The following is a 23,575-nucleotide window of genomic DNA, read 5'->3' as shown; positions in this document are numbered from 1 at the left end:
TGTTTTTGATATTGTTTTTTTTTTATCTGGGTCAGTTGGTGCTCAGATGGAGTCAGTATATCACAGCTGGAGTTAACAATATAATCCCCTATAAAACTCTATTAAATATTTCTTTATTAATAAAATGAAAAGCAAATGTACTTTGTGTCAGTCAGATTGGCAGACTTCAGGCAAACACAGGGAAACAGACTCACCCCACACAGGTTACAGAAAAACCAGAAACACTAAGCCACATAGAGACTGATGACCCAGGAAGAGAAGTGTAGTTACTCAAATCTGAGTTAACTTTTGGACAAATTCCTCTAGAAGAAGCCTTTGATTCCTTCCTTTAAAAAATTACCTATCTTTTATTACCTGAACTTGTCCATAAACACAGTAACCACTTTCACCCCATCCTCTCCCAATCCCTGCCACCGCTCCCCATTGCCCTCTCTCCCCTGCAAATTTCATTCTTACGTTCATGTCCATTTGTTTTGTGTTTCAACTCCCAGAGATTAACCAGGACCATCTGTGTGAGTTTTGTATCAAACTACCCACTGGAATCCAGCAAACTCAGCAGTGTTTATGCAACCGAAAAAAATGACCCTATCTCTTCTGCAGTGAGTCAACAACCAATTGTTCAGCAGTAAGTAGTAAGGAACAGTGAGCTCCTCTCTTTCCATGCATGATTGTTGACAAGGTCAACCTTGTGCAGGCACATGATGGTTTACTTCAATAACTACAAGTTTATAATTGTAATGGTTGTTCAATTATCCCTGTATTTAATGTGACAGGTCAGAATATTGATGACTCTGAGTTTATCACTAATGTGTTTAATTGGGGTAGACTTCATGAGAAATTACCAGTAGTCAGAACATGTCTGGTAAAATATTGTTAGATTCTCCTCCCATTCTGGGGAGATAATAAAAAATTATCAAAGTTCAAGGTCAGGCACATGCTAACCTCTCTGAATTGTTCACAATCAATGTGTACATAATTCAAAACTTCACAGTCTTCCTCATATACATACCAACACACCTCAACATGATGAAGGCTATATATAAAACAAACCTATAGTCAAAATTATACAGACACAGTGACCAAAGAATTGAATAGGTGGACAGGAAATAAGCTGATTCACATATAGCCACCTAAATTTTGATTAACATATCAAATGTACTTTGGAGGACAAAACAAACTATTTAACTGATGATGCTGTGGAAACAGATTTCCACATGTTGAAGAGTAAAACCAGATCCATACCTCTCACCTTGCACATGAATAAATTCAAAATCCATCCAATACCTTACCTTAATGTAAGATCTGAAACTGCTTGATAAAATATTTAGGGTTTCAAATACAGTGATGAAAAGAGGTAAAGAAGGCACATATTTCCTCTTTCAAACCTGGGAGTTTGGGATGGCAATTTGTATTTTTTTCTAGCAGCTATGATGGTGAGATATTGTTACTTTTTTCATTGTTGTTAACAAAATAATGTGAAACAAATTAAGGAACTACAGTTCACCATGGCTCGGAATGCAAAGTTCTGGTCATGTTGTATCCACAGTCTGGAAGGTGAGAGAGAACACGAAATTTGGCTGGTCTGCAAAATTCATTTTCTGTGACTCACTTTCACAAGCAAGCCATAGTGAGCAAGCAGTGATCTCAGTGGAGATATAACTGGAGCCCTAGTGACCACATCCTACTCATGTGTCAATTTTGGTCAGTTATATCTGATGTGCTAAAGAGGAAATATGTCCCTTCAAAATGGCTATGGCAAAATTTATATGTCAGGCCTTTCTAGATGTAGGACAACTACCCATACACATCAGAACCACTAGATAACTTGGAGATTAAAGAAAGAATATTATGGGGGTAGATAGAAAATAACCTGAAAACCTGAATCCTTTCTCATGGTAGTGTGAGAAGGTGAGTCTCCCACAGACCAACTGATGGTAACAGGAAACTGTGTGAGTCAAGACATGCATTCCCTTAAGTTGCTCCACAACTTAAAACCCCTCTCAAAACAACACTGTGTTGCCTTTATAGATTTTTTTAATTAAGAAATTATTACCAGTGGGAAAATGATATGGCTTTGTAGGTAGAATCCTTGCCTAGCAAGCACAGTACCCTGGATTGAATACTCAACACTCCACAAAGCCAAGTTTGGTGATATATACCATAATTGTGAACTAATAAGGTAGAAGCAAAAGGATGGAGATTAAAGATGACCTTCAGCTATATAGTGAGTACAAGGTAACCCTGGGACACCTGAGAATCTCCCAAATATATTAATTGACACCTGATTAGGGAATTCACTCTATGCCCTGTAGCTTGATCAATGGTATATTAAGCATGGTGACATTATTCATATGTTAAATAATGTGTTATCTGTAGTACAGTAATAAAATATCTCATCTCTTCACTTTCTAAAATCAAAGACTACTACAGCCAAACATTGTACCTTTCAAAATTACTTGGCATGAGTACTTTGTTCACATGTTTTTGCTGCTCCATTCTGTCCATTTTACCATGCCACTTAAGTCATTTTGAGTGAATTTACAACTTGTTTTATATATTTTAGAAGTCTTGGGATACAGGTGAAAGCACTACATTCTAAAAAAAGTATAAACACAAAGATGGAGACATATCTCAGATGCATGACTGATTGCTTAGCATACACATTCTTTGGATGGGCCATGTACATGGAGGTGCACATCTGTAGTTCCAGCACTTAAGACATTGAGTGAAGAATCACAAGTACATTGGCATCCTAGCCTATCCTGTGAGTCTGAGACTATGCCTGAAAACAAAGAAAAAACAACAACAACAACAAAAAGAAATCAACCAATGTCGAAAGACAGTGTAAAAGTTTGCCCTTGAACCCACCCTCTACCCAAAGTTGTTTTTTATTGTCGGTATCTTATCATAGCAACAGAAATGAAACTAGAATAGAGAAAAAATAAATCATCCTATGTAGAAAAATCCCTGCATCAAAATCCAGATCAAGGGTATTGAGAGAGAAGGCAGCATCCTTATATACAGCTACTTCCTTCTATTGTGGAAGTGTGTGGCAGATACCATTAGCTTTGCAGAGGTTTGTGCCGGTGTCTTGGGATTTGGGGAATGTCTTCCTTTGGTGATACCTAGCACACAGTTTGCTAAGTTCCCACAGTCAGCAAAGTTTGTAAAGGGTCAAAGTTAAGATTAGGTTGCTGCTGTGGACTCCAATGATTTCATGTCCATTTGGTGGTAGAGGCCACTAGAGGTGGACCATTGAAGTTTATAGCCTGGTCTCATTTCCAGTCAGGATCCCATTCCTGATCCACCAAGATGTGAACAAGATACACTGAAAGTTCCAGCTTCAAATAATTCCTCAACTTCAGGCACTGAGCTTGTGATGGGCAACTGATGAATCTTGGCTGGTTGATTTCTAAGAAATGAGCTTCTCATATCTAAGTCACTCTACAGGGGGAAGTGACTTGCTCAGGTCACAGAGGCTGTGGGAGACTCAAAGAGAGGAGGAACTTACCATAAAGCCTGACCTTACAGCCAGTGTTCTGTAGACCTTCTAACATCTCAGTAAGCACATTTTCACTGAACATCTGTTGGAATGGTGGAATTGACAGCAGTGACAACTGTCCATACTGGGAAGGATGCGAGGTGGTGGTTGATGGTTGTGAGCAGTCAATGTGGTACAGTAGCCACAGATGCAGCCAGTCTAGTTCTGACAAAACCAAGCATATTTTATAAGACCCAGCAATCTTGAACCTAGATGTAGGGTCAAAGATATTGAAAAGCTATGCCTATATAAAATTATCTGCTCAAGGACATGAAAAAATTTTACATCACTGAGTGAAAGTAACCAGTACCAAAAGACCACATATAGTCTCATTAAAACTGCAATATGTTCTGAGGAAGGCAAAACTCATGGAAGCAGAAAGTACCTGGAGTTGTAGCATGGAAGAGGAGCACTTACCTGGTATATGTGAAACACTGGATTCTGTGATAGTTCATTTTCATTGTACATTTGATGGAATTTAGGAACACCATGGAAACATACCTATAGTTTGTCTATAAAAATGTTTTCAGAAAGGTTTAGCAGAATAGGAAAGATCCAGTGAATGTTGGTGACTCCATCCTATGGATGAGATCCCCTCACTAAATTAAAAGGGGAAAGCAAGCTGATCACCATCATTTACTTCTCTCTGCATCTTGACTGGACATATATGACCAGCTGCCTCACTTTTTAATGATATAGCATTTCTGCCATGATGAACTGTACCCTGTAGCTGTAAGTCAAAACCAAATCTTTCTTAGGTTGCTCTTGTCAGGTAATTTCTCACAACAAAGAGAAAAGTAAAGAAGACAAATGCCCTCTTCAGAAGCACACACACACACACACACACACGCACACGCACACGCACACACACACGTACACGTACACGCACATGAACACACATGCATACACACACGCACACACTGTTGGAAGTTTTCCTGTGTCTCACATGGTACACAGCTGCTCAGATCCAAAGAAACACACAGAAGCTTATATTAATTATGAACTGTATGGTCATTAGCTCAGGCTTATTACTGACTAGCTCTTACACTTAAATTAACCCATAATTCTTATTTATGTTTTGACATGTGACATGGCACCTTTTCTCAGTTTTACCTTGTCATCTTGCTTCCTCTGTGTCTGGCTGGCAACTCCTGACTCAGCCTTCCTCTTCCCAGAATTCTCCTTGTCTGCTTATTCTGCCTATACTTCTTTGCCTGGCTACTGGCCAATCAGCATTTTATTTATCAACCAATCAGAGCAACACACATTCACAGCATACAAAATGGCATCCCCCCCCACATACACACTGGAGGAGGTGAGAAAAAGATACAGAGAGACAGAAAGAGATACAGAGAGACTGGGAGACAACATACACACAGAGAAATAAAAGGGTCATCGTTCTGGAATATTATTTTAGGATGTGTTACATTTGTTTATGCTGTGGCACATTTGTTTTAATGATGCAAAGATGTGTTGCATTCCCTTGTGTTGAATTTGTTTTACTCTGTGAATCTGTGTTACCTTCCCTGTCTAAAACAATGTTCGGTCTAATAAAGAGCTGAACAGCCGATAGGAAGTCAGGAAATTGGATAGGCAGGGATTGCAGCCAGAGAGAATAAATGGAAGGAGAGAGAACCAAGGATCAAGAAAAGAAGGGGTCAGCCACCAAGCTACAGAACCAGCAATGGAGAAAGAAAGAAGTAAAAGTTATACAGAAAAAGAGAAAATTAAAAGGGCAGAGGCAAAAGATAGATGGGATAATTTAAGTTAACAAAAAAAAAAAAGCTGGCTAAGCTAGGAAGGGCTTAATAAGAAATAATGTCTCCACGTATATTTGTTTGGGCTGGGTGGCAGGCCACCCAAAAGAACAAAGAGTGAAAGTGCAAAAAGAGTAACAAAAAACAAACAAACAAACAACACATCATAGATGCTTTAAGGGACAGCAAAGCTAATCATCTGTATGGTTCTATAATGGCCAGCACATATCACTAGACATTTTCCCACTCACAGAGCACACAATTCAGTGTAAAGTAAAGACCCTGGATGGCAGCAATGTGTCCTTGCAGGTTTATCAGTTGGAGCAATTATACTACTATGATGGCGCAGACAAGCTCAAGGAGTACACTCGAGACTCTCATTAACGTCTGGTTAGTTTTGCTGTGAGTCTCGAGTTTCTATTAAAATATATATTCTTTTTTAAGAACTGAGTCATATGAGCCATCTGAGTTTGGTGTCTGGTGGTAGATATTAGTCGGATGGGTGGGACCTGTAAAACTGCAGGCATTTTATGAAACACTTCTCAATGTGGTGTGGTCAGAGGTGATAAGAGTCACATAAAAGGGAAGTGGATGCTTCTGTTCCTGTTCAAAATCAGCAGAGGAAAGCACAGCATACTTCCTTGCCTATGGCTGTTCAGAGCACCATTTCTTATATGCCCGCCTGTTATGTTGGGTCTCAAGAGTTTAAAAAAAAAAAAACAGCTTCGAAAGCCATCCTAGTGAAGTTAGTACCAGTTGGAGCCTTTGTGTGGTGGCAACCAGTTCCTGGGCGTGTGTGGGAGGAGGTGTGACAAACGTCAGGTGAGTGCCCTCACCTCACCAGGCTTAGGTGCTACAGGGAAGAAGGCTGGATCCACACATGGGAGATGTAACTGGACACTGGATGAAGGGGGGGAGCACACTAACCCCGAGTGCTCTTCTAGCCTGTGTCTGGTTCAGCACAACTGGCATAGGAAAATCCTTCCCCTAACACTCAAAATCTGTTCTCCTGTCTTAAGGTGGGTTCTCACTGTGGATGTTTAAAATTAAGAACTAGACTGATTGTGGTTTCCCTGAAACTGGCACCGAAACTAAAATCCTAGAAAACAGGCTGATCATTTCCCCTAAATCTATGGTTTGAGCTGAGTGTGCCCAACTAAAGAGGGCATATGTCCATTTGATGCAGGAAGCTCATAGTTCTATGAGCTCTCTAGATCAGGAGAAGAATGGTCTCCCATTAGTAACACTTCTGAAACCTCAGTCACATACAATGCAAAGACACTTATGACCATGTGTAGAATGTGCCTTATTGATGCTGGCAGTGCTGGAATGTAGGTGTACCCCCAATAGATCCCCAGACTCAAGTTCTTCATCTGTGAAAAGAGAAGGGAACAATAGTTCATCATTATGCCCATGCCTCCAGAATCCAAACATCAGGAGCAGTCAGGAAAGGAAATTATATGTTTCTAGCTGTCCCCTTAATCTGAATCATGTTTGAGTAGTCTCAGAACAGCCAAATGCAGGCTGGCTGCAGGTGAACCCCCAATGCTCTTACAAGTTCAACCTGACAAGATAGAGAAGACAGTCAACCTCTAAGCCACAATTCAAGCTACAGTGGTGAAAAGACAGAGCACAGGACTATTTATTCGTGTGAGTGTAAATGCATCATGCAGTATAAATGCCTGCATAATAAAGACATATATGTAACCCATTCTTAGGTATTGAGTGACCACATCAAGGCTGTGATGTTAGTGTTATCTACTGGACACAATCTAAAATCACCTAGGAGAGGGGCCTTTGGGGGAGTCTGTGAGGAATTACCCTGTTTGTTCATTGAGGTAGGAAGACCCACCTACTATGGGTATCTCCATTTCCTGGATGGGATTCTGGATTAAACAAAGAAAGAGCAAGCTGAGTAGCAGCAAGGATACATCTGCTTTCTGATTGTGTGTGCAATGTTACCCGGTGCTTGAAGCCCTTGCCACTGTGACTTGATTATCACAATGGATTGTACCTTGAACTGTGAGCTGAAATAAACTCTATATTAGATTCCTTTTGCTGAGGTATGTTATTACAACAAGAGAAGAGCAAGTCAAAGTGCTCACACCTTCCCCCTTGTGTCTGGTTCCTGTTAGTAAAGTGTAAATGGAGTCATGCATGTCATTCTTCAGCTGGTGGCTTCACTCCCCACTGAATCTTGAGTAAATTATCATAAACACAATGGTTTAGGATAAGGCAAGTTTACTGAATTACAGTTTGGGAGGTCAGAAGTCCCAATTGATGCTACTTTTAGGGAAATCCAATATAGTCTCTTTCCTTTAATATTTGTGCTCCAATTTTCAAAAGAATTTTTAAGCTATTTATTTTAAAGAATTTATTTGTGCGTGTGTGCGTGTGTGCAAATGCTGGTGGAAGTCAACAGAGGATGATGTTGAATCCTAGAGAGCTAGGGGTACAGACTGTTGTGGGCTGCTCAACATGGGTTCCTTGTAAGAACAACAATCATGCCTAACTATTGAACATCTTTCCAGCTCCCATGGCATTAGGTTCTAACATGTAAGTTTTGACAGGGGAAGGAACCCAACTGTTCAATTTATAACAACGTAAAAATGTCAGATGATATATCCAAGAACTTCTTAAGAGCTGGAGTCTTATATTTGACTCCAGTGTTGTGATATAGGGATGAAATATGCATGACACCCTGATCCCATCACTGCTATTTCGTTATCTCCAAGAAGGGACTCCTATTGGCCAGGTGAAGCTGGACACTCATTATTCATCAAAGAACAGATGTTTAAAAAATTGTGGTATTTACACAATGGAATTGTTTTCAGCTATGAAAATAAATGAAATTACATCAGGCCTCAGAAACACAGTATCAGAGCCAATCATAGTAAAGGCAGTGTTAGTTGGAATCTTCTTATGATGGGAACCAGCCCTGGACATGTAGACCACCTGCTTCTCCACTTGGGAAGAATTGAGGGAGAAGAGGGATGACAAATCTCAGGCGAGTGCCTTCACATCACCAGGCTTAGCTGCTACAGGCTAGAAGGCTGGGAGGTTTAACCAAGAGCAGATTGTGGCAGAGATAAGGGAGAACTGCACCCTATTTCTCTTCAAGCCTGTGTCTAGTTCACCAAATCTGGCACAGGAAAATCATTCTCAGGGAAATAGATGGGTCTGGAGTTTATTACAGTAAGTAAAAAAAAAAAACCAGACCCAGAAAGACAGATATCCTCTTTTCTGTCATATATGGAACCGACATTACAAACAACACACATGCACACCTAGATCTGTCTCTTGTCTATCCAGTCCCTTTAGGATGTTGCTTATGTCACTCTGCTCCACACTTGATTCAATGGCCCTTCAAGAATACAGAGACGGAAGGAGTGAAAGGGGGAGACGGAGAGGAGAGCAGAGAGAACAGTGGGAGAGCGATTGAGATGATTATGTTTTTTTCAACTTGATACAAGCCCCAGTTATTTGGGAAGAGGGAAACCAATTAAGGAAATACCCCTATCAGATTAGCCTGTGGGCTTTGGCAAAGGCTTGGGGGCATTTTCTTGATTAATGATGGATATGGGTGGGCCTATCTCATGGTGGGTGATGTCTCCCATAGTATGGTGGACCTGGGTTATATTTAAAAAAAAAAGACTGAGCAAGCATGAGTAACATCCAGTAAAAAACATTCCTCCATGGACTCTAGTTCAGTTCCCACATACTGGCTACAACCTTGAGATCCTGCCCTGACTTCCAATGATAGTGTTACCTCAGATGAAGACTCAGATGGAACAAACCCTTTCCTCCTCAAGTTAATTTTGCTCCTGGTGTTTTATCACAGCAGTTTAAACCCTAGATAAGTTGAAGTAAACCATGAAATCAGTTTTCTTAACATACTAACAATACAGTTCAGTATTATTGACTGTAGGTGCTATGTTGTCTTAGAGTTATTCATATTAGTCATCCAAAAATTTTTGTTTAATGATAAATAACTTACACACTTTTTCTTCTGGTAGCCAGCATTCCTAGATTTGCATCCATCAATTTAAATTCTTTATTTATTTCATAGGTTTTGGACAGAATCTTGTTATTTGCTCAGGCTAGCTCAGAACTCATGATGGCCTTACTCTTGTGGTAATTTTTCTACCTCATCCACCCAAGTGCATGCATGGATTGCAGACATGGGTCAGCATTTCCAGTTTGAATATGACTATTTAACATACCTCATTTGAGGGGAATAATTTGGCCTCTGTCCTTCTGGAATTGTTTGTTTCACTGGGCCACGCCATTTTTTAAGTTCCAGCCATATGGTTTTTCATAATGGTGTCCTGACTGGTTTTGTGTGTCAACTTGAAGAGGAAGGAGCCTCAGTTGAGGAAATGCCTCCATGAGATCTAGCTGTAAGGCATTTTCACAATTAGCAATCGATGGAGTAATTCCCTTCCCATTTTGGGTGGTGTCATGCCTGGGCTGTTGGTCCTGGGTTCCATAAGAACACAGAATGAGCAAGCCAGGGGGGAGTAAGTCAGTAAGCAGATCCCCTGCATGGCCTCTGCATCAGCTCCTGCCTCCTGTGTCCTGCTCTGTTTGATTTTCTGTTCTGACCTCCTTCAGTGGTGAAGAGCAATGTGGAAGTATAAAGCCAAATAAATCCTTTCTTTCCCAACTTGCTTTTCAGGCATGGTGTTTTGTTGCAGCAATAGAAACCCTAATGAAGAGAAATTGGTACCAGCATAGTAGGGTATTGCTGTGACAGATCTTACCAGGTTTGGGACAGGTTTGTGAAAGGACTTTGGAACTTTGGGCTAGAAGAGCCACTGAGTATTCAGAGCTCAGTGGGATGTCCTTTGGAAGCTTAGAAGATAAAGCTAAGATCAGTGCAAAAGATGGAAGCCTGGCTTGTGACATTTCAGAGGGAAGTTTAAAGACTATCAGGGTCATCTGTTATTTTGAATTAAGACTCTGTGGCTCTGGTTAGCTGGGGTTTAAAAATCACCAGTGATTAACTAGATACCAGAACTACTAAAATGATACTTCCTTTTGCTGGGATACTTAATCCTGCTCAGCTGGAGCAAAGCAATGAGCAGTTATTAAGAACATAACAGCATCACTGAAACTAAATCTTCTAGTAAGTGTTTCCTGAGAACACAGAGAAGCTCTGTTCCAGAGGTGGCCAAGATTGTACCTCGTGCTGGCAGCCAGCCTTTCTAATGTGGAGGAGTCACCCAGGTGGTACTGGCTTTGAAGACATGAAGGGTTCATGGCGAACAGCTGAGGCTTGGCACTGTGAGAGCCCAGAGGAGGCCATTGGTGAAGGTGCACCCTCAGTGGAAATTGAAGGCCCAGGACAGAAGGGGCCATGCAAAGAAATTGGGGCTTTGCACCATAAAGAGAGCCTGTGAGAGGCATTTGGTGAAAATGCAGCCCAGTTGCTGCAGAAGACCCCAGTGTTTTGGAGATGCCAGTACCATGGGAAGACCACCAAGAATAGCAGAAGCAGTTGAGGGGAGCCAGCTGAAGCCTAGAAGCCAAGCAGTGTGTGCCACACAGGGTAGAGTTGGAACAGTGACTCAAGCTCCTTGGAGGAGTCCAGAAGATCCTGAGTGAATCCCAGACAATTGGCCATTGAATTATATATACTGTTGAAGGTTAATTTGGTTGGACACTTTGTGATAGTGTTCTGGCTCTTCCCTTTTGGAGAATGTGCTTAATTTAATTTTGCATTTTAAAGGCACCCACAGGTGAAAGACCTGAACTTTTGAAAGAGACAGGATATTTTAAAGAGACTGAAATTTTAATGTTTGAATTTGTAAAGACAGTGGGACTTTTAAAATAATTATCATTTTAATGTGAGATCCTGGAGATAAATAGAAAAGAAAGGGTTGTGGATTAATAATTAATAATGATTTGTATGTGTATCAAATTGACAAGGGATCAGTTGTACTGGTTGATTTTCTTTGTCACCTGGATAAAAGGAAGTGTCAGCAGAGAGGAAGGAGTCTCGGCTGAGGAAATGCCTCCATAAGATCCAGCTGTAAGGCATTTTCTCAAATTAGTGATCAATGGGGGAGGGCCCAGCCTATTGTGGATGTGGCCATCCCTGGGCTGGTGATCCTGGGTTCTATAAGAAAGCAGGATGAGCAAGCTAGGCTTGTAAGCCTGTAAGCAGATCCCCTCTGTGGCTTCTGGATCAGCTGCGGTCTTCACGATCCTGCCCTGTTTTGAGTTCCTGTCCAGACTTCAGACTTCTTTTAGTGGTGAAGAGCAATGTGAAAGTGTAAGCCAAATAAACCCTTTCCTCCCCAAGTTACTTTTTGGTTATGGTGTTTTCCATAGCAATAGAAACCCTAACAAAGACACATGGTATCATCATTATTTTCTTCATTCCACTGTGTATATGCACCGCATTTTCACCCATTCTTTGGAATTACTTCTCCATCATAGCTCTTGTGAACAGTGTTGCAATGATTACATGAGTGCTGACATCTCACTTCCTTATTTCTCCCCTTACTTAGATTCTATTTTTAATTTTTTGCAAAAAATCTTCATGCTATTTCCAAAGAGGAAGAACTTTCTTCTCTCTACTTTCCACTTCTTGTTCCGCTAGTGGCAGGGAGGGAGGGCCTCAGCTCCCCTAAAATGATCCTGACCGATTTGCTCAGAGACAGCTTTCCTCAGAACAGTTGAGGCCCAACATCCATGTTAACAGAATGGATAGGACCTAATCTCTCCACTCCTGACAACCTTTGATTTTTTTAAAAAAATATCTAGGTCAATGAGATGGTCAAATGGGTAAAGACGCTTGTTTCTATTGCTGATGACCTGAGTTCAATCCCTGGGACCTCCATAATAGGAGATAGATGACTCCTGCAAGTTGTCCTCTAACCCTCTCCACATAAACACACTGTATCACACACACACACACACACACACACACACACACACACACACACAACTCAATATTGTTTAAAGGTAAAATTCATCATTTATAACAGGACACATTTAAAATGCAAATATCTTACAGAGACCATAACATTAAACACTTGGGGGAGACCTTATGACTCTAATTATAAACATGTGGAGATGTGAGCTTTGGATGTTGAAATGTCTTGCCTGAAGATAGATGCTCATTATTTTTATAGTTGGGACTGAAAGGTACAATCTTATTCTCTGTCTCCCATATTACAGAGAAACAAACATGTTGAAGAATGAGCTCAGTTACACCTTAGCTCAGGGACTGGTATATTGTTTTAAGGATCTGACACCTTCTCACAGAGTCACCAGGGGAAAGAATGGAAAGTGCAGGGGAGAACCTCTTCCTCTTCGTGTAAGAAAACTGATTTAGAAATCTTGTGTTGAGCACCAGTCCTCTGACATCCTGCCTCTTGTCTCCACTGCAGGGCTTCAGACCTGGTCAGACTACCAGAGCCTGAATCATGCCAGTTAATCCTGTGAAGCTGTTGGCCCTCGGTGAGTCCTGGGAGAAATGGAGGGATGAGGAAGGTGATTTGAAGAAGGGAGTTTATTCCCTACTCAGGCCTGAAAACAGCCAGCAGATTCTGAATCCCCCTGGGAAGAGTTTTTTCCCCATCCCTATTTGTAAGATACTTCTGTGGACTTATTGATAGGAATAGAAATGGGGCTTGTGTGTATCTTCAGCTTTGAAAGGAATTAAGAAGAGCCTGTTTAGAAGAGAAGATGACTGGGAGCCAGTTGTTTTTCTGGGTTTTGGAAGTTGAACTCAGGGTCTAATGCATCCTAGGTAAGCATGCTACCACAGAATTGTATCTTCATCTCAGTCCTTTTTATTTTTCAAGTTAACAGGTGTTATGCATTAATGAGTACCCTTGTTGAGAAATTCTTTTCTTTTCAAAATACATCCTGGGCATCATTTTACTTTTGGATTTGAGACATGGTCTCAGAAAGATGCTTGGGCTGACTTTGAACTTTATAGCTCAAGTAATACTTAAATGTGTGGACCAGCTGGCTAGCTGGGATTTTGAGTCTATGTCTCCACCTTTAGCCTGAGGTATTACTTAGGCTTATTTCAGAGTGAAAAGGAGAATTATACTTTGGCATTGATATGGAGGAAGAAAGGCTGGGTAATCATGGTAGGCTGAATGTTCCCACCTATATCTAGTCCTTCCTATATTCTCATTTCTAAGCAACCCATGTGGTGAGTGTCTTTCTCACTGAGCTTTCTATTTCAGTGCTGTGCCTAGGATGGACAGTTATGACTCAAGAAGGTAAGTCATGTCTTTGGTTGTTTCTGAACCAATGGGCAGGTTTGAAGAGGATCACATGTACCCAGGAGGCCTGGAGGAAGACCTATGAGCATTTCCTATAGTCATAAACATCCTCAGATAAGCATAAACATCCTCAGATAAGCAACCTTCATCCCTCTTCCTTTTCTACCTGTTTTCTTTGATTTCTTATTTAAAACACCATGCTTTGTTGTGCATTTACACCATAGTATGATTAAATTAGGCTGAGTTGCATATCCATCACCTCTGACATCCATTTTGTTTTAGGTGTGACAATGTCATCTATCTACCATTTTTGGAAAATTTAAATAAGCAATCTGCCACTCTCATGCACAGTAGAACTCAATAAATGTATTTTTCCCATCAAAATGGAATTTCATATCTTTGTCCAGCATCTTCTCTGTCTCCATTTACCCTTCCCTTAGCCTCTGATAACCATTCTACTCTCATTGTTTTTCATCTCTGAGATGAATGTCTTTGCATTCTATACGTAAGTGAGATCCTGTGATTTTGTCATTCTGTGACTGGCTTGCTTCATGTAACTTCCTCTGGATACATTCTGGTTGCCACCAACAGCAGCAGCATTTCCTTTCTGGAGCATGACCAGTATTCTAATGTGTTTGTGCACCACACTTTCTTTATCAGTTTTTCTATTAACTGATAGTTGCATTGTTTCTGTCTCTTCTCTACTGGGCCTCATGCAGTGAAGAATATGGCAATGAGATATCTCCATGACAAGCTGTCTAAAGAGACAGTTGTTTTCAGGATGACCAAGCCTACATGTGAGAGATTTCTCCATTTCCCAGACCTCTCTCAGTATCCCCTAGCAAGGCCTTGACAGTCCTCAAAGGCAGATCATGAAAATTTGCACTTTATCCACTTCTCCATCTCCTCATTAACTGTATGCCACTAGGTGCTGTTTATTTCCCCCACTAAATTCTTAAGCCTGTTAGTTATTTAATTCTTTTGTTTGTTCTGATTCTGATTCTCACTATGTATCCCTGACTGGCCTGGAACTTGCTACATAGGCCAGGACAGTATAGAATTCACAGAGATCTGCCTGCTTCTGCCTCCTGAATGTTGGAATTAAATGCACACACCACCACATACATACTCAAATCTTTCTCCCTCTCCGCATAAATTTCTGTGAACTTCTTTTTTAAGCTCTTCTGTTCCCTACTTGTTACTGTTTCCCTCATGTCTGCTCTGTTTGTCTGTACCTCCTAAGGCTCTCACCCTCCCTGGCACTATGGATATTGCTCCTTGTCATGCAGAAGCACAAATATCTTCCTGTTATTTTCCACAATTTGAAAATTTTACCCAGAAGCTTCTTTCATGTCTTACATCATCAGAAGTTTTGCAATTTTTTTTTCAAATTCTGCTAACTCCAAGAATAGAGTCTTTTCTGGACCCCTAAACTGGGAGTCACCAACTCTCTTCTCCTTAATTTTTAAAAACAATTTTAATGAAAATATAATTACATCATTTCTCCCCTCTATATGCTTCCTCCAGTACATTGTAAGTCCCTGCTTTTCATGATCCCTCTGAAATTCATTGCCTACTTATTAGTGTCACATGTTTATATTCAAATAAATAAATACACCTTGCTATGTGGTGTTTAGTGTTGCTTATATGTATGTGCTTTTAGAGCTCACCACTTGGTACTGGATAACCATATAAGGAGCTAATTCCTGGGGAATACTTATTCTCCACCTCTCAGCAGCCATTAAATTCTTGTAGCTCCTCATCTAGGAGCCCTGTGGGCTTTCCCTCACTCAATCTGGGATGTCAATGGGTGGTGTCTTTGTTCAGGGCTTGCTTAGGTAGCCATATTGTTGAGGTATCATGGGGATAGCCTTCCTGTCATATCTGGAAAACATATTCACAGCCAACTTCCTGATCCTCTGGCTTTTAGAGTCTTCCTGTTCCCTCTTCTGTCATGTTCCACAAGCCCTAGGGATGGGAATATGTTGTAGATGTAGCCATTGGAGATATACCCAAATCAGGATCAGTTGGTTTATGCACCAGTTGAGGCTTGCTGTAATGGTCTCTGTGTGTTGCAAAAGAAGCTTATTTGATGAGGACTCAGAGTCATATTTACTAGTCTGGTTTGGACACTGGATGAGCAGGTCAGGTTGTGCCTGGAGGTGGGATGTGGCTTGAGCTCCACAGTTGATATTGATATTGAGACAGAATCAGACCCATGTTTTTCTCAGACCCGGTGACTAGGGCTTACCCTAGATACATCCTGGCCACCTTGTCCTATCAGGCTGGCTTATCTCTAAGTTCTTCAATTTTCTTTTTTTCCTCAAAAACTCCAGATTCCCTCTCAACCCTGGCTCTCTCACAGGATGACTTTTAATTTAATTTTTAAAATGGACCTCGTGTTCCAGACTGACTGTATCAAGCCAATTAGCATATAATTTATCCCATATTTTCCCTTTCAGACAGCACTTAAACTCAGCTCTCAGTGACTCTGAAGAACAATAGACTTTGCATTAATTATCTACAGAATGCCCCACAGGTGATTTCTTTTAACTGCTTCTTCTTATCTAGCTAAGAGTTTGTGTCCTCTGAGTGGAATTTTAAACAGTATTTTATCAATGTTTGATTCTCCAAGCCCCTGCTTTCTAGGGGCAGGGAATTAACTTCTGTCTCTCAGGTCTCAGTGCAAGTAGCTCTTCCCTGTCATCTCACCGAGTACACCTCTGATCTCACCTGTCCCTGGAGATTTCTGTGCTCACCGCTCACATTCATTGCAGTCTTTTTGCCACAGCATTGGACAATTATTATTTCTACATCAGTCTTCCCTCCCATTCTTTAGCTTCAAATGAAAGACATTATGTTTCTTACATAAGTGAAACGATGGAAACATAGAAGGCATCCCTAAAGGATGAATACAATATTTAAAACAGTTGAAAGAATGAATTAAGGAAAAAGAAAGTATGAGGAAATATTGGTTTAAGGGAACAAAAACTCACTTACACATGAATAAGGGCCAAAGGTTAATTATGGATTATGGCTAGCAACCATGCATTTATAAGGTTGGAAACTGAAAATATCAGTTATCCTCAGAAAAAGAAGCCAAGTTAATAAGGTGATCCAAGTTTATGAGCTTGATCCATTTGTTCCACAGTTTACAGCAAAACATCACTTTGAACACAGAAAATGTGATCATTTAAGGTTCTCTGTCTCTATCTATCTATCTATCTATCTATCTATCTATCTATCTATCTATCTATCTATATCTATCTATATATATATGTGTGTGTGTGTGTGTGAGTGTGTGTGTGTGTATGTGTGTGTATACGTATATATGTGTGTATAATCTTTGATTTAATGGTATTGTTCTTGCATCCAGATAGTTTGAAGCAGGTAGGCTTTTAATGCCTCAATAACAGGGCCTGGAAAGAAAGATAAACTTGAAAAGTCAGAGGTCCCAGGAATGAACCAGGAGGTGGTGGGCTCTGGAGTAGACATATCCAGCCTGGGATGTTCTGAGATTACCTTGGATAGATCTTTGCTAGACCCAACATGTGCTAAGGCTTAGCTTCCTTATTGTCATGGGATGGGAATTCAAATGCACACAGAAAGTGAGGATGTTATAGAGCTGCACTTCCATCATGTCTGGAGAACTCCAAATTTGGTAAGAATATAGAATGTTGCACCTAAGTTGGTTTTGTGTTGTGGCAATGTTCTGTGATTCCTGCTCTGCTCTCTCCTAGGATCTCTGTCAAAGCCTTCCATCTCAGCTGAACCAAGCCTTGTGATCCACAAAGGGCATTTTGTAACCATTGTGTGCTCAACCCCTAGTGGATATGATACATTCCGCCTGGAGAAGGGAAGCCATTGTGTCATGGAGAAGAAGAACACACAGCCTCTAATGACAGAGGCTAGATTCCTCCTTGGCCCAGTGAATGAAAGCACTGCTGGAGACTATCATTGCCTCTATTATAAAAAGTCCATCTGGTCCCCACGCAGTGAGAACTTGGAGCTGAAGGTAACCAGAGAAGACGTCACCCAGGCTCCTGACCCAGGCTCAACAGTGAACTCAGGTTTGTTCTCAGGTCCCTGGATTCTAACCATAGCTGCTTTCCTCTGCCTCAACTTTCCTGGCTTTTTCTTAAACCTAAGGATCTTTTCTCTTAACTCCTTCAACACAGGTCTCCTTTGCCCATATACCCCAGATTCCCAGAAATGTAGTCTTAGCAGACACCAAGAATTATCTGGATACAACTCCAGACTGGAGAGTTGGGTCCAAATCTGTCTCTGATTATGAAGTAGAGACTGATACCCAGCAATGGTGAAGACAGACTCATTTCAAGGTGGTCTTTTCACTGGCCATGGTGAGTTATCCTTTCCTTCCACTGAGTTTAACCTGTGGTGATTGTAGGAATATATATCGTCTGGCATGGTCCCATGTCACTAGGCAGGCCATATGGTCCAGGCAGGGCTAGCGGGCAGCCCTGGACTCTTATTTTAGGTGTGCTGTCATATGGAATGGTCTCTGTTTGGTCAGGCTCCAGAATTTCCTGGAGTCAAAGTCCAGGAAGAATTTCCAGTCCATTTCCATGTTCTCCCAGGTCTTTCATAGAGATGGTCAATGCTGATTCTGTGATGGCAAACAGAGTGAAAGAGTGAGAAATATGAGGCCTGGCCAAACCACAAGAGCAGACATTTAAAAGTGAATCTGTCATGTTTCCTCTTTTCTCTGTCCTGTCAATTCAGGTCTCTCTCATTGTCTGGGATTGAATGTTGGAATAATCATCCTTTTTGAATAAATACTGAGGATGGAGAAGAAGTCTACACAGCTCTTCTCATAGGGTCTGAATCCTTCCCCCTGCCTCTTTGCTGGTGCAGTAGTTTATTAGGTCTTATATGTTGCGTTAATATCCCAGCCAGCCTTCTGCTTAGCTTTGGAGCCAGCATCAGGATACCATTTATACGATTTTGTTTTTGTTGCTGTTGTTTTGTTTTGAAAACAACAACAAAGGCCCTCTCTATGTGATCCTGGCTGATCTTTGAATTTCCTACATAGACCAGGCTGGTATAAAATCAGCGAGACCCTCTTGCCTCTACCTTTTGAGTTCTGAAATTAAAGGCATGTGCCAGGATTCCCAGTGACTCTTCTACTTTTAATATGAGAAAATTGACATTCTTGGTCAAATACCAATTCTGAAGACTCCAGGGCAGAAGCAAACCCAGCATTGACACCCTAAATCTCTGTTTGCAAGCTCTATGCTGCCCCCTTCTGTCTGTGCCTCACTACACACATTGCTTTCGTTGGGAATGGAGCTGATTAGGACCTTCCTTTCAAGCACAGGTTCTATGACAGCTGAGGGGACTTTCTCATTGTCTGTGCCTGACTAGGGTGGAAGGATCTCTGAGGGGAACGTGACATGAGAAGGATGTGACCTGTGAAAGGTAGCCAGGCTGGGATGCTGTGTGATATTGAATGAGCTTCTCCCAATCTTTCTGTCTCAGTCTATATGGCTACATCGTTCCCTGCACGCTGTAGCCACAACATTCTAGGGAGATGTGGTTCTGCGTCATGCATGGACTCTCTGATCTCAGCTGTGTCACTGTGAGGCTAACTCTTTGTTCAAGCAGGTGGGACAGTGGACAGGGACAAAGGTTATGTAAAGATAGAGGGGAGCAGGATGCTATTTTATGCAGAGTCCTTTAATATTCCATCATGTAGGGACCTGTCATGGTGTATTTCCAAGCTAAATATATTGGGTCACCACCCTGTTGTTGATTTTAACAAATGTCTTTTCACTTTAAATGCATTAGTCCAAAGATGAGTCAAACTGGGCCCTCACAGTGAGGGAAGAGAAATGACACAGCCCTGTGAGTATTAATGGCAAGATAATTATGGTGAATGACAGAATACATTAAAATTTCAGATGTGAAACTTAAATTATACTGCATTATATATTTATCTTATAATTAAATCTATAAGTAATATTACTGATGTAACAATATAAGGTATCTTTACACATGGATAGAATGCATGTTATTCCATTTTAAAAAAATATCACATGCTACTTAATATTTGCAATATATAACTTAACAGATATTATTTATTACTATACCCTACATACAGACATATATCATTTATTATAAGATGGCTATTTACAAATGATGCTTGAAAGATGACATGGAGTATAAAATTACATAAGTAAGTTATTTATATATAAATGTATTAATATTATATATTATGTGAAATAAGTTAACATCATATACTTTTATTCAATATTTGCTTGTTTACTTTTCTGCCTGGGTACATGTCTGCTGTGCATATGTGTGTCTGCATATTGTGAAGGTGCAGTTGCACATGCAAGGATGTATGTGTTTGTAGCTCCAAAAGTAATACTGAGTGTCTTTTTGGAGGGTTCTCCACCTTACACTTTGTGAAGATTTATGTGTCTGACCCTGCAGTTTCCAGTTTTGACTAGTCTGGCTAACCAAATTACTCAGGGAATTCTCTGTCTCTGTCTTATGTGCACTAGGATTAGATGCTGGTAGTCTTGTCTACTTATCTTTGTCCTGTGAGTTCTGGGCATCTAATTCTGGTCCTCATTCTTGGACACTAAGTGAAATATTGCACATGAAGGGTAACTCATTGATCAATATCCACAGCACCTTAGCTGTGCTTATTTATATTACATGTGAGCATACAGCCATGTGTCACTTGAAAATGGGGCATTGTTCTAGGACATATATGTATAGCCCATGTAGTTGTGAAACATATGTTGTGAGAAATGCATCATTGGTGGCCCATTGTGTCAGTTTGTGGACACGATGTTATTTACACTAGCTTTCAAAGGCACAGTCTCCTGCACACCTGCCCATATGGCATATAGAACAAACAACTTCTGGACAGCAGTCCTGCAGAAATGTTACCTTGAACAATGCAGGGAAATAAATCTCAAGGCATGTACTATGCCACTATGGCATAGAAAGTTTTCAGCACAGTTATACTATGACTAAAGGTTCGTGGTTAATTATAACATTATTAGTCAGCACAGGTGACTCTATTTGCATGATATGTAATATATAGTGTGCATGCCTATGACGTTTTTAATTTAAGTTGCAATAAGGCACATGGAAATGTAAGAATATCCGTGAGGGTCTCATGTCCTGGACATAGGCAAAGTTTTGAGGAAAGAGCTTCTAGAAAAATGCTGCCTGATTTTCTTTAAGGGCATTGAAGATTCTGCCTCAGTAACAAGGTCAGGGAGTGGGTAACACCCAGGGAGAGAGGACAGGTAGAATCTACCTGTGTCAACAACTGCAAGGGGACACAGTGAGTACATGATTGGAGGATGGTGCATGTAAAAGAAGTAGTTAGGTGCTGTCTGCAGGGCATCAGTCAGCAGGGCCACATTGGATTGAGTTCTTTCCTTCCAGAGTCTTCCCTGAGAACATATAAAGATGGGTATTCTTGTATTCAGTGGGATCCCAAAGAGGGAGTCTTGCTTCTTTTGTTAGTTGTCAGTTTTTGCAAAGCTCTATAGACCATGGTGGACAATGCTGTCCTATATGATGTAAATAATGAGGTTATTGCTCTTATCTGTAGGAACAAGAGTGTTTCATTAACCATACGTGACTGCTGAGTCCTTAAAAGGGCTGTGCCAGTGGATAGGGTGTCACAGAGCACAAAGAAGTTCAGCACTCCTGATTGGTACTACAAGGACAAAAAATAAATGTTTCAAAGCTACTGTGCATGTGAGATTTTTACAAAGCCACATGTCCATGAGCACCACCCAGCACATGTGTGCTCTACAGTAGGTGCTCAGTAAATGCATTCTACTTATAACCTCATTCCCATCTGTGATGGTTTTTCTTGATTTTCAACTTAACTAAGTCTAATGAAAATCTTTGAGTTAGGAAAAATATGACTTTAATCCACATCTTTTAAATTTGAAAGAAACTTCCCACTCAAAGTACCAACTTGCCTTAGTTAGGATTTATATTACGGCAACAAAACACCATAACCAATGAACTTCGATAGGAAAGGGTTTATAAGCTTACACTTCCACAATATTGTTCATCATCAAAGCAAGTCATGACAGGAACTCAAACCTAGAAGGAACCCTGAACAGGAGCCCATGCAGAGGCCGTGGAGGGATGGTGCTTACTGGCTTGCTCCTCATGACATGCTCAAGCTGCTTTCTTATAAAGCCTAAGACCATAAGCCCAGGGATGGCACCACTTGCAAAATGCCAGGCCTTCCCCCTAAGGAGATATGATTGTGTACCAAGTTAACAAGGGATGGACATGTGATGGCTATTCTTGGCTAACAACATGACTACATCTAATTCAGATCTTTGAGGTAAGAAAACATGCCTTTAATCCTATCTTTGAGATTAGGAAAAACATGGTACACATTCCTGGTACCAACTTGTCCTACTTAGGATCTCTATTGCTGTGACTTTCAAGTTCCCTGGAGGTGTGTAGGGGAGAATCAACAGAGAAAACCACTGGGTTCATGGAAAGACAGATGCCATCTGCCTAGAAACTCAGGAGCAAGAGCTCACAGACCCCTCTCCCTCTGGTATTAAATGAAAGTTCACCCATTGAGAAGTGTCTCCAGGCTTGATGAAATGAAAGAGAAGGGAAAACGGACCATGGGACAGAGAGGAAGTTCTCATATCATAGAGATCACTCTGAGACCGCTAAGTCATCTTGGACATGCAGACCACAGGGAGAAAGCAGAGAAAATCTGTAAGAACATAAAAAGGAGGAAATGATTGGTGACTCAAAGTTGTTTGGGATAAGTATAAGAGGTCATCCTTCTGTGTACAATGAGTTCCTGTCTATGTCAAAAATGGACCAGGAGCCCATTATGAAAATACAAAAAGGCTGCCATACCAGTTCTACCTGGGAGTTTATACAGAGGACATCCCTAAAAGCTCTTCTTAGCAGTGAATGCCAAGTGGAGTCTCAGTGCATTTGGGTCTCTGGACAATTACTACGAGCTCATAATTGGGATATTTAATGGCCATAGCCTATATTTTTGGTTACATGGTGATCTGACTGAGGGACAGATAGTTCTGCCTCTATATGTTTCTTGATCTTTTCCTTTGCAGCTTTTAATATTTTTTCTTCATTCTCTATATTTATATTTTGACTATTATATGACAAGGGCACTTTTTTTGGTCTAGTCTCTTTGGTGTTCTGTAAGCATCCTGTACTTTCATAGGCATGTCCTTCTTTAGGTTGGGAAAATTTTCTACTATGATTCTGTTCACTATGTTTTTTGGGTCTTTGAGCTGGTATTCTTCTTCTTCTATTCCTATTTTTCTTAGGTTTTGTCTTCTCAGTGTCAAAAATTTCCTAGATGTTTTGTGCTTGGAATTTTTTAGATTTATCATTTTCTTTAACCAATGAATCTATTTCTTATATTTTATCTTCAATACCTGAGATTTTCTCTTTCATCTCTTGAGTTCTTTTGGTGATGGTGGTGTCTGTATTTCCTGTTTGTATTTCCCGAAGCCCATTAGTTTGCATATTCTTTATTGATCCTGTTTTGATTTTAATGTCTTGAATAGTCTCATTCACCTGTTTGTTTTTTCTTGCCTTATTGGCATTTGTAAAAGGATTTGTTGATTTCCTCTAATTTATCTTTTCCTTGATTTCTTAAATGGATTTTTTATCTCCTTTTTACGGAATTCTATCATCATGTTAAAGTCAGTTTTAAGATCATTTTCTTGTGATTCAGCTATGTTGGAATATTCAATACTTATTGTACTGGGATTGGTGGGCTCTGGTGGTACTATATTTCCTTGGATGTTGTTGATTGTGTTCTTACATCTATGCTTAGGCATGGGGATTTGGAGTGATTACAGGTTCATGTGCCAATTTCTGGATTTGTCTTTGTTAGATAGGTGATTTCTTCTATAGTTTCTGTTTGATATCTGGTCTTTTGGCCCCAGCAGCCTGTGGTTGAGTAGAGGGTCTCTGGCCATGTTGAGCGCTGGACTTCTGATGGCCTGGATAGTCAAGCA

The 23,575-nt window shown here is 40.6% G+C and overlaps 1 protein-coding gene across 7 annotated transcripts in view; it reads left to right on the top strand.

Moving 5' to 3' along the window:
- The first annotated feature begins 491 nt into the window (after positions 1-491).
- LOC114688727 (leukocyte-associated immunoglobulin-like receptor 1) overlaps positions 492-23,575 on the top strand; it is a 35,554-nt gene continuing 12,470 nt past the window's right edge. Inside the window, exons 1-4 of one of the 7 annotated variants that reach the window (XM_037202176.1) lie at positions 492-625; positions 12,699-12,768; positions 13,509-13,544; positions 17,288-17,617. In XM_037202176.1, the coding sequence (XP_037058071.1) occupies positions 12,735-12,768; positions 13,509-13,544; positions 17,288-17,617 (400 nt within the window). In that variant the 5' untranslated portion in view covers positions 492-625; positions 12,699-12,734. Of the gene's footprint in view, positions 626-12,625; positions 12,769-13,508; positions 13,545-16,009; positions 16,087-17,287; positions 17,618-17,725; positions 17,909-23,575 lie in introns of those variants that run through there. The other 6 variants (XR_005090726.1, XR_005090725.1, XR_005090727.1 and 3 more) reach the window with 6 other exon arrangements.

Source organism: Peromyscus leucopus, chromosome 1 (genome assembly GCF_004664715.2).
Source record: "Peromyscus leucopus breed LL Stock chromosome 1, UCI_PerLeu_2.1, whole genome shotgun sequence".
Taxonomy (NCBI): Eukaryota; Metazoa; Chordata; class Mammalia; order Rodentia; family Cricetidae; genus Peromyscus; species Peromyscus leucopus.
Note: the sequence above shows the minus strand (reverse complement) of the source record. Positions and strands in the feature narration are given on the sequence as shown.